The sequence below is a fragment of the Sphaerodactylus townsendi genome, linkage group LG13 (assembly GCF_021028975.2).
Source record: "Sphaerodactylus townsendi isolate TG3544 linkage group LG13, MPM_Stown_v2.3, whole genome shotgun sequence".
NCBI classification, from domain to species: Eukaryota; Metazoa; Chordata; class Lepidosauria; order Squamata; family Sphaerodactylidae; genus Sphaerodactylus; species Sphaerodactylus townsendi.
In genome coordinates this window covers 37,739,954-37,753,099 of record NC_059437.1, presented here as the reverse complement: position 1 = coordinate 37,753,099, position 13,146 = coordinate 37,739,954, and the positions used below count along the sequence as shown (strand labels likewise).

Sequence of the window (13,146 nt, the reverse complement as noted above, 5' to 3'; positions counted from 1 at the left end):
TCAAGCCCCTCATCATTGGCGGGATGGACTATGGGGGGGAGGGAGAGGGCTGCTCCTTCAGCTGGTGGAGGAGAAAGACAGCAGTCCTGGCCAGTGGAGGGGGAGTGCCAGGCAAAGGCGCCTCTCCATAGGAGGGACACGTGATCTAATGGGTGGCGCCCAGGAACATGTGACCCTCTATGTCACTCTGGCAGATACGCCTCTGTTCCTGTGCAAGTCGGCCCCATTGTGTCCAATAGCACATTCCCAAGCAGACATGCAGTGTTTGGAGCCAGAATATAATCCATCCTGCAGGCTGGAGCAGGCCCCAATGGCTCCCACCCAGTTTGACTTCTTTCTCATCCTGGCTGTAGTGAGAGGGACGAGTTATGTGGATTGCAATTTCCCCTTGAAATTCCACCTTCGAAGTCAAGGGGTTTTCCCCTCACTCGCCAGGGGCAGAAGGGGCAAGTCAAGCCAATGTCTCAGGTACAGGCAGACATCAAGGCAGGAAGTTCCTTCAAGTAGCAGGCTATGGATAGTGCAAAGGAGGCTCAGAGTATACCTGTCATCAACATCGCTATACCTACCCCAAATGGGTCACGACCCCCAGGTTGAGAACCACTGTGCTAAGACAAAGCCCACTTGTGAGTCTTGACTCATTAAAAATCAGTACTCTATAACGCATAGCTATGCCACTGAAGAAACCACTGTAACACCACAGGGAAGGCTGTATACCTCAATTTCCAATGATTCCCCTCTTTTCCCCACAGTGCAAAAAAGTAAGTAAGAAAGAAAAGAATATAAATTACCAAAGGATTAATTGCAGATGAGGGCCTTATATACAGGAAAAAAAATTCTGGCTTTCTGTCTGTATTTCAGGAGGAATGGAGCGAGGGGAAGTGCGTCCGGTGCATGCACACCACGCGCTGCATGCCCCTCCAAGCCCCCGGAACGCCCCACCCCTGGAATGCCCCGCCCCCAGAACGCCTCCGCAGGGGCACCCGCCCGGTGCATCATGCCCCCCCTTGGCGCTACGCCTCTGATTTCAGGAAATGTAAAGAGCACTTCAAATCAGTGGTGGGATTCAGCAGGTTCGCACCACTTCGGCAGAACCGGTTGTTAAAATGGTGCTTATAAACAACCAGTTGTTAAATTATTTGAATCCCACCACCCAAACTGGTTGTTAAATCATTTGAATCCTACCACTGCTTCAAATATATTGTATGTAAATACACTCTGCTATGATGGGGCCAGAACCTGTCCTTCCCAGAGGGAAAGACATGATGCAGAAGCATTAAGTATTAGCATACCAATCCTGAGCACCAAATCCCCCGGCATGGGGATGCAATGAGGAAAAAGGACGGCAGGGAGTGAAGAAGCAAGAGAAGAGACGGACGGGCAGAAAGAGAGAATCAGACAAGGCTACCTAACCGCCTCTCCCCACCTCTAAGGATCCTCAGTGTCTCCTCCTTAAAAGTCCCTCTAAGCAGGACACTACAACTGAAGCTTGTGTTTTGCCTTTTTGTTTGCTGTCTTTCTAGCCTGAAGCATACAGCACTGCAAGGATAGCACTCAACTGTACCTTCTTTCTGGGGGTAACCAGGCTGCTAACACATCATCTTCCAAAGGTGGGCCCATGCCTTTAAGAGCATGAGGAGCCATTTCTCACCCCTCTGGGTGAGACCCATGTGGCAGAGGGAGATGCAGACCCATGTGGCAGAGGGAGATGCAGTTCATTGCTAACAAGGGCTGCAACACCTGTCCTCGCTCCAAAGCCTTTGTTATCCTCTCCCACCTATTATTCCCTTGCTGCTGTCAATTATACTTCTTAAGGCTGTGTTCTTGTTTCCTGTTTTCACTAGCAGTGGCATCAGGTCATGTCAATTTATGAAGACAGGTCCAGACCTTTACCTGAGATCTATTTCACTAGACCATAGGTGTCAAACTCGTAGCCTGCCAGATATTATGGACTACAGTCCCCATCATCCCCTGCCAGCATCATGCTGGAAGGGGATGATGGGAACTGTAGTCCATAACATCTGGAGGACTGCAAGTTTGACACCTGTGCACTAGAGACTGAACCTGAGACATTCTGGTAAAAAGCACAGACTCTTCCCAGTTCATAGTCCTATATCTGTGGATCAAAAATTGCATGGGAGTGGGGAGGGGTCATGTTCAAGGCAAGGGGCTATCTGGTCATGGCAAGAGCTACTCAGAAGAACAGCTCTGAAAAGACAGCTGGAGCATTGATGTGTGGGATGAGATTCAAAACCTACAATGGTTGTTTTGATGGGGTCAGACAGGGGTGGTGGTGTTTATAGAGCATAAACATTCCTTGAAAAGTCCTCTCAGATGGCGAATTCCTTCTCCAGACAACTTTCACCCTAGGTAAGACTTTTTCATGAGAGAGGCTCTGTGATTTCAACAGTTGGACCATAGGAAACTATTCCACAGATGAGGTTTTTCCTAGCATGGAAATGTGGCGATTGGAAGAGCTGTTGAATTTCTCCCTATAATGAGACTGTTGAAAGCACAGAACCACTATGGTAGTAGAGTGGGTTCAAAGTCCTTGTAATAGTGAGCTTCTCCAAATGTATGTCCAGGTGGCATGCAGGATCAGTCCCACAACAGAGGCAATCTAGAAATATCTTTGGGGATACAATGTTTTAAGGGGACCGATGAAGCAATCGCATGTGTTCCATGGAAGACAGTGTATCTCAAGACCACAGTCAAAGGATCCTGGGAACAAGGCCACGAACTGGTTAGAAATAAACAACCTGGTCTCTTCCTATGCCTTTAATAGCAGTTTTATCAACAGAAATCAGCAGGTGAGACTTTTTCTTGTATGGAGTTAAGGATTCTGCCTTGTTAATTTTGGCACATCAAACTGCCGTTGAGGCCCTACTACAGGAGCTGGTTGAAAAGTCAGTAACTCCAGCTGAGATATAGCTCTTGGATTACATATGAGTGGACCCATGGCTAGCCATTATGACTGTGGAGATATGTTTGACAGTGTGTTGACAATGGCTAGTTCATGTCAGAAGCTGAGTGGAGCACCTTATATTGCACTTTGTCCTCCCTCTGGTTTGCAACATCAAAATAAACTAAGGAACACCAGCAAATACATGCAAAGGTACTGTACTATGCTCTAATTTAATTTAGACTTTCTTATAAAAGAATTTAAAAGCAAAATAGTGATTGTGAGTATATGCAGAGGTATAGAATAACACATCTCTTCACAATAAATTGCCACAGCATCAGACAAAAGTGGATTTTGGCCCACGAGAGCTGATGCCCAAATAGACCTGTTGGTAAGTCTGGTGCCACAAGAGTCATTTATTTGTGTGTGCATGTGTGGTGCAACACAAACGTGTCTATCTCTTTGAAACAGCGATGGAAAACCACAAGGGAAAGGGACCCCCATTTACGGAGTGAAAACAGCTGAAGAAATTGGGAAGTGCGAGAAAGCAAAGGTGCTGCTGTCCAGAACTTACCCAGGTGCCTTTCTCTCCTGGTTCACCTTTTGGGCCTTGTTCACCCTGAAACAGAACAGAGATGGCATTAAAGGAAACAAGATAAACAGTGGATGATTTTGCAAGTGAATAAGGCACAGCCACCAGGAGAAAGGCAGCCCCTTCCTTGTGGTGATATGGCATGAGTCTTGGTTGGCCCAGCAACAGAGATACACTAAGCTTCCAGCTGGGCTATCAAAATGTGAGGGGTGCCCACAAGAACTATATCCAGGTCTCAGAGAGGGAGATGCTACCTGCATTTCTGAAAGGGGGATGCAGGGGAATATATCTCCTGTGCTCCAGGGACACAATCTAGACCTTGTGATTACTGCTGGCTGCCCGCCCACACTCACAGCTGTAAAAGGGAAAGGGAAAGATCAAAAGTGGAAGGCTTTACATGAAAATGAGGAACTGGCATCCTGGCCTACTCTTGGTGCTCAGTTAACGCAGACTTGTGAGTGACACCTGGGGTGTAAGAGTGGAAGACAGGCACTTGACATCCCACTGGGCACAGGAAGTTGGGTTTTTTTGGTGAAAGCCAAAATGAAACAAAATTTTCAATTCAGCATGTACAGGAGGATTTCCAGAAAATGCAGGGACTTGCCACTAAGTGACCAAATGTCTTTTGACTTGATGACAGTATACTTCTCCTCCCCTGGCTCCACTCAACTCACTTACACGTTCTCCGTCCAGACCTCTGTGGCCAGGATATCCAGGTAGTCCCTGGCAAAGAGAAAACAGGCGAGTCTGATTGTGTCCTGCTGTGGTCTTGTCCGTCACCTCTGGCTTCCAAAGACAGCACCCCAAACATTTTGTGCCTTGACAACAAAGCCCGGTAGAGTGACCCCAAAATTTATTCTAGGTCCTTGAGCCACACATATAGGCAAGAAAGACCATTGTAGTTGCCCTATGCTATCTTGGAGGGATGTGCTTGCTGCTTTAATAGCACTGATTCAGGAAGAAGGATACTCATCAAATCATAGCTGGCTTATGGTGACCTTCTAAGAAGAAGAAGAGTTTGGATTTATATCCCTCCTTTCTCTCCTGCAGGAGACTCAAAGGGGCTGACAATCTCCTTGCCCTTCCCCCCTCACAACAAACACCCTGTGAGGTGGGTGGGGCTGGGAGAGCTCCGAGAAGCTGTGACTAGCCCAAGGTCACCCAGCTGGCATGTGTGGGAGTGTACAGGCTAATCTGAATTCCCCAGATAAGCCTCCACAGCTCAGGTGGCAGAGCTGGGAATCAAACCCGGTTCCTCCAGATTAGATACACGAGCTCTTAACCTCCTACGCCACTGCTGCTCTAAGGTTTTCAAGGCAAAAGAGCTCTCAGGTGGTTTGCTGTTGCTTGCCTCCACATGAGTTGAGAGTGTTCTGAGAGAACTGACTGGCCTAAGGTCAACCAGCAGGCTTCATGTAGAGGAGTGGGGAATCAAATCTTATACCAATTTTATACCAATTCTCTCTTCATATTTGACAGTCTGTCAACCAGCCCTTCCATGTAGCCTGATATGAGAGGATACTCACTCTCTCCCCTTTCTCCCCGGGGATACCAGCTGCTCCGTCAATTCCAGGCCTTCCGGGGATTCCCTGATTGAAATCACAACTTCATTATCAAATAAGATGTGTCCCACCACCTACCCACTCCAGCCAAGAAGTTGCCATCTACTTTTACTGACCCTGCTCTGGTCTCCCTCTGATGAAGTCTCCTACCAAGCAAGTACAAGCCAACCAGTCATTCATCACAGCCCTCCAACTCTGCCCACTTCCGTATCTGACAGGTTTTGCAGCCTTAGGTATACATGAAGAACAGGAGCTTTACTGAGCCCCAGGTGGGATGAAGAGACTTCAGTCAGTTGGGAAGCTCTTATGTTACAGTTCATGAGTTCTTTTACACCATCACCTCTGCTTGTCACCCAAACTCAGGCTAGTCTATCTAGTTCTGAACACAGCAAGGAACTGGATCCAAGTGGCAAAGAACAGGCTGTCCTCAAACGTAAGAGTAATCAGCACCTCCTGATATGATCCACAGTTCAGTTCCTCAAACACTGCCAACTCCAGTGCCTAGAAAAACCCATATCCCTTCTAAAAGACTAGCCTGAAATTGAACCACCACAACTGCTTCAGCCACACTGGTACCCTCAGAAACCCAGCAGCCGTCTCAGAAATGAGGTATACTTACATCAAGCCCTGGTGATCCTGCCTTCCCAGCTGGCCCTGGAGGACCTAGATGGAGAAAAACAACTTATAAACTCCGTTGGTGATTCGTTTTGCTAGAGACAGGTTTGGATGAGAAAGAGAGGTGTCGATAGCCAAGAACTCCAGCTTAAACTTCCCACAGTAGCTCGTCTGCAAATTCCATTTCTGCAATCCTTTTGCAGGTCTGTTGGTAGCTTTGAGTGTGTGCATTAGACATCATTGAACCAGGGTTAGACTGGGGCCACGAGCTCCCTCTTGCTGATCCTAGTGCGCACAGGTTCTCTCATTCCTGGTATTCATATGATTTGAATACAGCACAGAGAAATTTTACCTCTGATTGGTCAGAGCAAAACAAGCTAATAGCCCAAACAGTGCGGCAAGATGACTTGGCATCTTGGGGGACTTCCCAGTAACTACTCAACCTCTGTTCTGTCATCCAGACCAGACCATGCATTTTAGACATCTCTCTACCCTGTTACCTTATTATGCTCACATTATGCTGGCAGGGGCTGATGAGTATCATAGTCCATGAACATCTGGAGGGCCAGAATTGGACACCACTGCCTTAAATGCTCCCTTATGTGTATCACCCCTCACCCACCCACACAGGATCCCAGGTTTTCTCCCACACTGCATGAGCCTCAGTAGCCTACGGCTGCAATCTTAAGAGCAATTTCATGGGAGCAAACTCCACTGAATACAATGAGGTTTAGTTCTGCGTAAACCTGCTTAAGGTTGCTCCCTCTGTCTCACACCAAGTGCAGGACAAGGGCTGTGTTTATGCCTCTACTCTGGAGTAGCAAAAGTAAGGCACAGAGTGCAGAACTCATCTTCCTCAGAATCTCTATCGTCTTCTCTCCTCTTAAAAGCAAGTTTCTAGCTGTTATGGCTGCAAATGTATATTAGAAAGAGTATATAGGCCAGTGGTGGCGAACCTATGGCACTCCAGATGTTCATTGACTACAATTCCCATCAGCCCCTGCCAGCATGGCCAATTGGCCATGCTGGCAGGGGCTGATGGGAATTGTAGTCCATGAGCATCTGGAGTGCCATAGGTTCGCCACCACGGATATAGGCAATGTGTTGAAAGCTCAGAAACCAGACTGGGCTGCTGAGTGAGATCAGATTGCTCTGGGCTAGATGAATCAATGGTCTGACTCAATAGCAAACGCTTCTGATAGTCATTAAAGTATGATAAAACTGCAGGAATTCCTCATTACAACCCTGTAATGATCCGAACCTTCCCACATCCCCTGGACTTCCAGCCAGTTTTCTTGTAAAAAGTGCAGTTGCTTCAACTGGCACTAGAGGTCTCTGTAACCTCAATTATTTTATGTAGAGGTCTGCAACCTGTGGCTCTCCAGATGTTCATGGACTACAATTCCCATTAGCCCCTGCCAGCATGGCCAATTGGGGGCTGATGGGAATTGTAGTCCATGAACATCTGGAGAGCCACAGGTTGCAGACCCCTGATCTAATGGGCTCTGGAGAAACATTTTGCCCCCCCTCCCCCACTGTTGTGACTACCCACTTTCCCACTGTATGCCACTTGAGTGCACTGGATCCTTGCTGGGTTGTTTGAATCTGTCTAGGGCTCTATGTACTTTCCTTGGTAGTTTTTTTTTTTTTACAAAGAAGTAGGTTAGCATGAGGCAAGATCTTGAAATTAAGTATATTTTCTAGGCTGGATAAGACCAAACATCCAACTAGTCCAGAATTCTGTTGAAGATTTTTTTTAAAAAAATTGTTATTTATTTTATAATAAGAATATACAAAAACTGCAAATGGCAAGCATGGTCTCAGAAGAGTCCTTTTCTTTTCTCTTACACACACACACACACACAGAGGGGAATGCCTCTTCCAAGAGGGTAGCCACCACGGCCTGCAGGTGCGTTATCTAAAACTAAGCACTGTTTACACACGTGCCAATTAATGCAGATTTAAGCAACTGATTTGAATTCCTATAAATAACATGCACATACAAAAATCATGCAGATTTAATAAACTGACCAAAACATATAAATAATGGCATGCAATCAACTATCCACTTAGCAGAGCGGGGCGTTCCCAGTTCTCTTTCTGGCTACAGCTCACTGAGCACCCCTGCTATTTTATTTTGGGGAGGGGTGTCAGCAGATACTCAGGAACAGCAGAGGGTAAAGTGGGGTTTTCCAGTGACCGGGAAGATTGGTAGAAATCACCACCCTCTCTTCCACAGATGGAAGTAATGTTGTGTTGTTGGTGGAACGAGATGCTTGGATATATGCCACTACTTAATATTATTACGGTATGACTGTATCTAATAGTAAACTGTTCGGCTTCTGTGCAGATAAGAAAAGCCGCACAACTGGATTATCCACAAGCAAGGAAGGATTTTCATACATATGCCTGGGAGAATTCCTAAGGCATGAAAAAAAAATGACTTTGTAAGTTAATGAATAAAAACAGAAGGAAGAAACCCCTACCAGAAAAAAAAGGGGGGGGGGGAGAGGAACCACCAGCTTTATGAAGACTGAAAATGCCTCAGAAGAGATGGAATGCTGACATTGGCTGAGCATCAATCAAAGCAGAAAACAACAAGGGGGGGTCGGGGGGGGGAGAGGAGAAAAATCAACCTGTTCAAGCCCATGAGAATTAGGTAATCTGGAGGGGGGGGAGATTAGCAAATTATTCCCACTCCCACATTTCCTCATGAGATCCCAACTTGCAAATAGGAATAACAGACAAATAATTATTTCAATCAGAGAGATGATGCCTCTTAATTAAAAGATTCCATGTTCAACTTATTAGCAAATGGTTCTAGACAGACGGTTTCTCCCTGAATTTATCTAATCAAAGCCACTTCTCAGCTGGTGCCTTGTGGTAATGAATTCCCTAACACTATGTGTTAAGAAAGACTGCCTTTTGTCTGCCCTGATACTACTGGCAATCGCTTTCTCAGGACAACTCAGTTTTCTACGGTTCTGAGAAAAAGAGAAAGGTAGGATTTAAATGTGTGTACTTTCTTCACACTGTTTGTGCTAACTTAACCAGTTAACAAGCAAATGATCTTGCTGCCCACTACCCCAATGAAAATCTAAGATAAGAGAGGGGAAGGTACTTACTTACCCATTGGCCCTGGAAGGCCAGGAGGGCCAGCTGGCCCTGTGATACCCGTTTCAATGAAAGTATTTGACAGAAGAGGGTCCCCTGTGACAAACAGCAAGAGAGATCAGTGTGTGGAGCATGTTCCTTTGGAAACCAGGCAGGTTGTGGAAGAAGCCCATTCTGAGATGATCACAGGGGCATAACACAGTGCACAGGCACAAAGGAAAACTCCATTCCAGTAGCTTAAACTCACACTGTGCCAATCTCCTCAGCTGAGGATCAATACATACCATGGTGTACTTGAGCATACATAACAAGGCATTTATTATTTTATATAATTAAAATATTATATAATTAAAGAGCTGATCAAAATTCAGATCAACAGAGAACCAATACTGAAGAAGGCCCATTTTCATAACCAAAAATACTCAAATTCACATTAGTTAACTGACATGTTGATTAATGATCCATAAAGTTACTGCAGTCCAAACAATATTTGTTGCCTGCCCTTTATTGGGAAGTAGCATGTGAAATCTCACAATAAGTAGTACATATTCACAGAAGTGTGCACAATTGTTTTAGTGCACCAGCATAAATTTATGCATGGTTCAAATATGAATTACAGAAATTGTTCATCTCTCTAATTTTTCTTTTCATAGAGGATGTCTGAAAAATCCTTTTGTGCCATAACTGTTTTCCCGGCCATTCCCTCCATGTACTGGTTATTCTAGCGACAAACCTATCCTTCCAATATACCTTGACTTAGAGATACTTCTTTCAAAAAGAGCCATATTTGCACTCAATCATATTAGGCTGTAGAACCATAGGTTGCAAATCCCCAGGCTAAGATATGAAATGGTGGACGTTACAGGTAGATAAGTTCTCAAGAACTTTCATGATTAAGAGTTGAGTCTGTGAAAATATTAGGAGTTATCTGGGCTAGAACCATGAACCCACGGACCTGAATGATGATAGTAGTAAGCCATCTGAGGTTACAGGTCAATGCATTTTCTAGTTCCTAGATTCTGCAGTGACTATATACACTCATGCTGGATCCTCCTGACCTGAAAGGACTATAAAAGTTTGTGTTGTTGTGACTTTCTAGAGTAACAACAGCTGACTCTTGGCGTGCAATTTCTGGCTTCTGACTCTCGCTCTGAAGCAGAACAGGGATTCTTTAATACACTTTTTTGTTTGCCCATACTTTTTTCTCCAGTTATATGCTTACTACATTATACTGATTCAGAAATATTAGATTCAGGGCTGCTACTCTGGCCAACAATTCTTATTTAGATAGGAAGGGAGTCTCTAATTTCTTGGCTTTGCTTTCCTGAATACTTTGCTTCCATTACTTCTGCAGATTTATATTATGGCTACTTTATTCCAAAATAAAGAGGTGAAGCAGTGACTGAAGAAAGTGAAAGTAAAGGGAAATAGTTTCTGTTTTACAAGGGAGTCTTTTTGTTTCAGTTCAACTGGAGATGTTCCCTAATTTTCAACTTCAGCTATCGCTCAATCCATTCAGCATGAAACAAGTGAACTGAAGAGATGTTATAAGTCCTTGTGGGACTTATTATCTCAATTCTGCTGGGCCTGGAAAACATAGCTATTCTGCTAGACCTATAGTTGAAGGCAGGGATAGCTCAAGTCACTGACCTCCCACACTTTCCCCTTTCCTTCCCTTCTTTTCATTTTGTGGATGTTTCATTGGATTTATATTATACTGCACTGGTATGAATGTGTTGGTAGCCACCCTGAGCGAATAAACAATAAACAAATATGTCCCAGTTAAAACAATCACATCTTTTAAAAGGTAGCAGGGCCTCTTCTCTTTTCCACATAGCTACTTACTTTGGTCAGGGATGTGTGATATCTTGGGCCCTACTGGGGCTGGTGGACCTGGTGGGCCGGGGGGACCTGGTAGGCCAGGTAAGCCCTTCTCTCCAGGGAAGCCCCTTCCACCATCCTTTCCTGGAGGACCCGGAGGGCCTGGAGGACCTAGAGGAGAAGCAGGAAAACATAGGCATGAAAGATGGGCCAGGAAAGGGGGCTTTATGCAGTGCCTGTTGGCAGTACACAGGCATGGCTGGAATGAGAGAAGCCACAAAGGCACCACCCAGGTTGTGTCTATGCCAGGGCAGTAATGGAGCACAGGAAAAGCACTGATTTAAGGGTGAGCACAGAAACCACCTTCCTGAGAATCTCAGCTTTCAAAGAGATCAAGTTTCTAGCCCTCATGGCTGTGAATGAAGCAAAATAGATTGCTGAAATGTCAGACATCAGGGAAGGTGGTGAATCAGATTCCCAGTGGTTACTCATATAAATATTATTAATAATAATAATCCAATTGTCTGAATGTAAATGTCAATGATAGAGCAGGGACTTCCAGTCTCAAATTTCAATACGTGGACACAGTAGAGGGAACACAGGAAGAAGGAGACAAGGATAAACTGTGGAAATGAGGGAGGATGTCCGTGAAGGATCCATGTCTTTGTCCTGGCCATGATCTGGTAAACACCAGAACAAATCATGCAAAATAATACAAATTGGCCAACGTGCAAAATTTAGAGAAGTTGTAGAATTTCCCCTTTCTCTGCAAATAATGTGGACCGCTTAGCTGCAAAAAAATTAATTTTTCTTTTAGTACAGAGAATGCCAGAGTTCACTCAGGCCATTCATCAGCTTCATGGCCACATACGGCACCCAGGAGCTGAGCATCCCATAGCCAGTTCTCACCACCAGTGGGATGATGCGGTGAGCCTGGAAGGAGAACTCCATGGAATAAGGAAACATCACCCTAGAGACATCACAAAGTCATCCTCCACTACCCCTCCTACTTGACTCAGAGTCGGTACAATTAAGATATCAGCGCTCCAGTTGATCTCTTCGGGATGCAAAACTTCTTTTAGCTTTTAAAAAGTTAAGAGCAGGTGTGCTCTAATCTGGAGAACCGGGTTTGATTCCCTGCTCTGCCACTTGAGCCCCTTTGAGTCTCCTTCAGGACAGAAAGGGGGGATATAAATCCTCCTCCTCCACCTCCTCCACCTCCTCCTCCTCCTCCTCCTCCTCCTCCTCCTCCTCTTCCTCTTCTTCTTCTTCTTCTTCTTCTTCTTCTTCTTCTTCTTCTTCTTCTTCTTCTTCTTCTTCTTCTTCTTCTTCTTCTTCTTCTTCTTCTTCTTCTTCTTCTTCTTCTTCTTCTTCTTCAATAGAGCAGCTCAGAAGAGAGACTGCTTCCCATAACAGAAAAGACAGAAATAAAAGCAGAAACAGGGAGAGTTGCCGGGATTGCCTCCTTCCCTTTCTTTACCAGTGTGAAGCAAAATCAAAACTCAATTCCTCAACTACCCTATTTTACATTCACAGAAATCCTGTGAGGTAGGTTAGACTGAGAGCATGGGACTAGCCCAAGGTCACTCAGCAATCTTCCACAGCAGAAGGGGATTCAAGCTTTGATCTCCTTGATTCCTGTCTGATACTAAATATCAACTGGGATCAAGAATTCCTTTCTAGACTATAAGGTGGCCAATTTTGGATTGCATAAGCATGGGTTAGGCATAACATTTCTGGAACCTGCCAGCCGGGGTTTTATATATTGCTAAGACTGGGATATATACTTCGTCCTTTAATATTTTTGCTGCCTTTAATACAGATCAAGATCATGACAGGGTAGTCTTCAGTTATGTACTTGCCACTTATCCCCCCCAAATGGCCCTTGCAGTGATATGTGCCCAGAAAGTGCCATTCTCAGAAGGCAGGCCAAAATATCAATGAATGCAACTTTTAAAAGTTACAGCTGGGCCTTTCTTTTTTCCGTGTACTAGTATATAAGAGATTGAAGCAAACAGCCACCCTTTTACACCTCATTGATTTCAGGGCCAAGATTTCTTAGGTTACTGATGCTGGCAACCCTATAAAGGAGTAGAGGCAATGGAGATCTCGTGGAAGCGCAGGAAGCCTCACTTCTCAGAGTTCTGGAGCAAGACCAAAACGACTTTTGAGGCTGGGACTGAATAGGTCTGACCCCTGTTCCCAATACACAAGCTCTTAACACCAACTCCCTTCCAGGAAGGACTGGTCCCGCCTCCCAATTTTTTTCTGGACCCCAGGAACAAATCCCGCCTTCTGGTCTTGTACCTCACTATATGCCAGCTGAATGCCAGCGGCCCCCTGAACACTCAAGAGATGTCCATTTTCTTCTTTTCATTATCAATGTCTGTCATTTCTTTACTTCCCCTGCTTTAGAACTATGTCTATGCTCCAGGCAGCCAGTGGAGATCAGAAAGCTCTCTATTGTGCCTGCTGGGATGCTGGGGATACCCCCCTCTCTCAATAAGCTGCCTCTGTATGCTTCATTCAGAAATTCAGAC

The 13,146-nt window shown here is 45.2% G+C and overlaps 1 protein-coding gene across 5 annotated transcripts in view; it reads right to left on the bottom strand.

Annotated features, from left to right (window-relative positions):
* The window catches only part of EMID1 (EMI domain containing 1), a 76,384-nt gene that overhangs the window by 7,077 nt on the left and 56,161 nt on the right, over positions 1-13,146 (bottom strand). For all 5 annotated transcript variants that reach the window (XM_048514083.1, XM_048514081.1, XM_048514084.1 and 2 more), the window contains exons 9-14: positions 10,631-10,777; positions 8,801-8,881; positions 5,676-5,719; positions 5,021-5,083; positions 4,173-4,217; positions 3,477-3,521 (exon numbers count right to left, since the gene is read on the bottom strand). In XM_048514083.1, the coding sequence (XP_048370040.1) occupies positions 3,477-3,521; positions 4,173-4,217; positions 5,021-5,083; positions 5,676-5,719; positions 8,801-8,881; positions 10,631-10,777 (425 nt within the window). The remainder of the gene's footprint in view (positions 1-3,476; positions 3,522-4,172; positions 4,218-5,020; positions 5,084-5,675; positions 5,720-8,800; positions 8,882-10,630; positions 10,778-13,146) is intronic.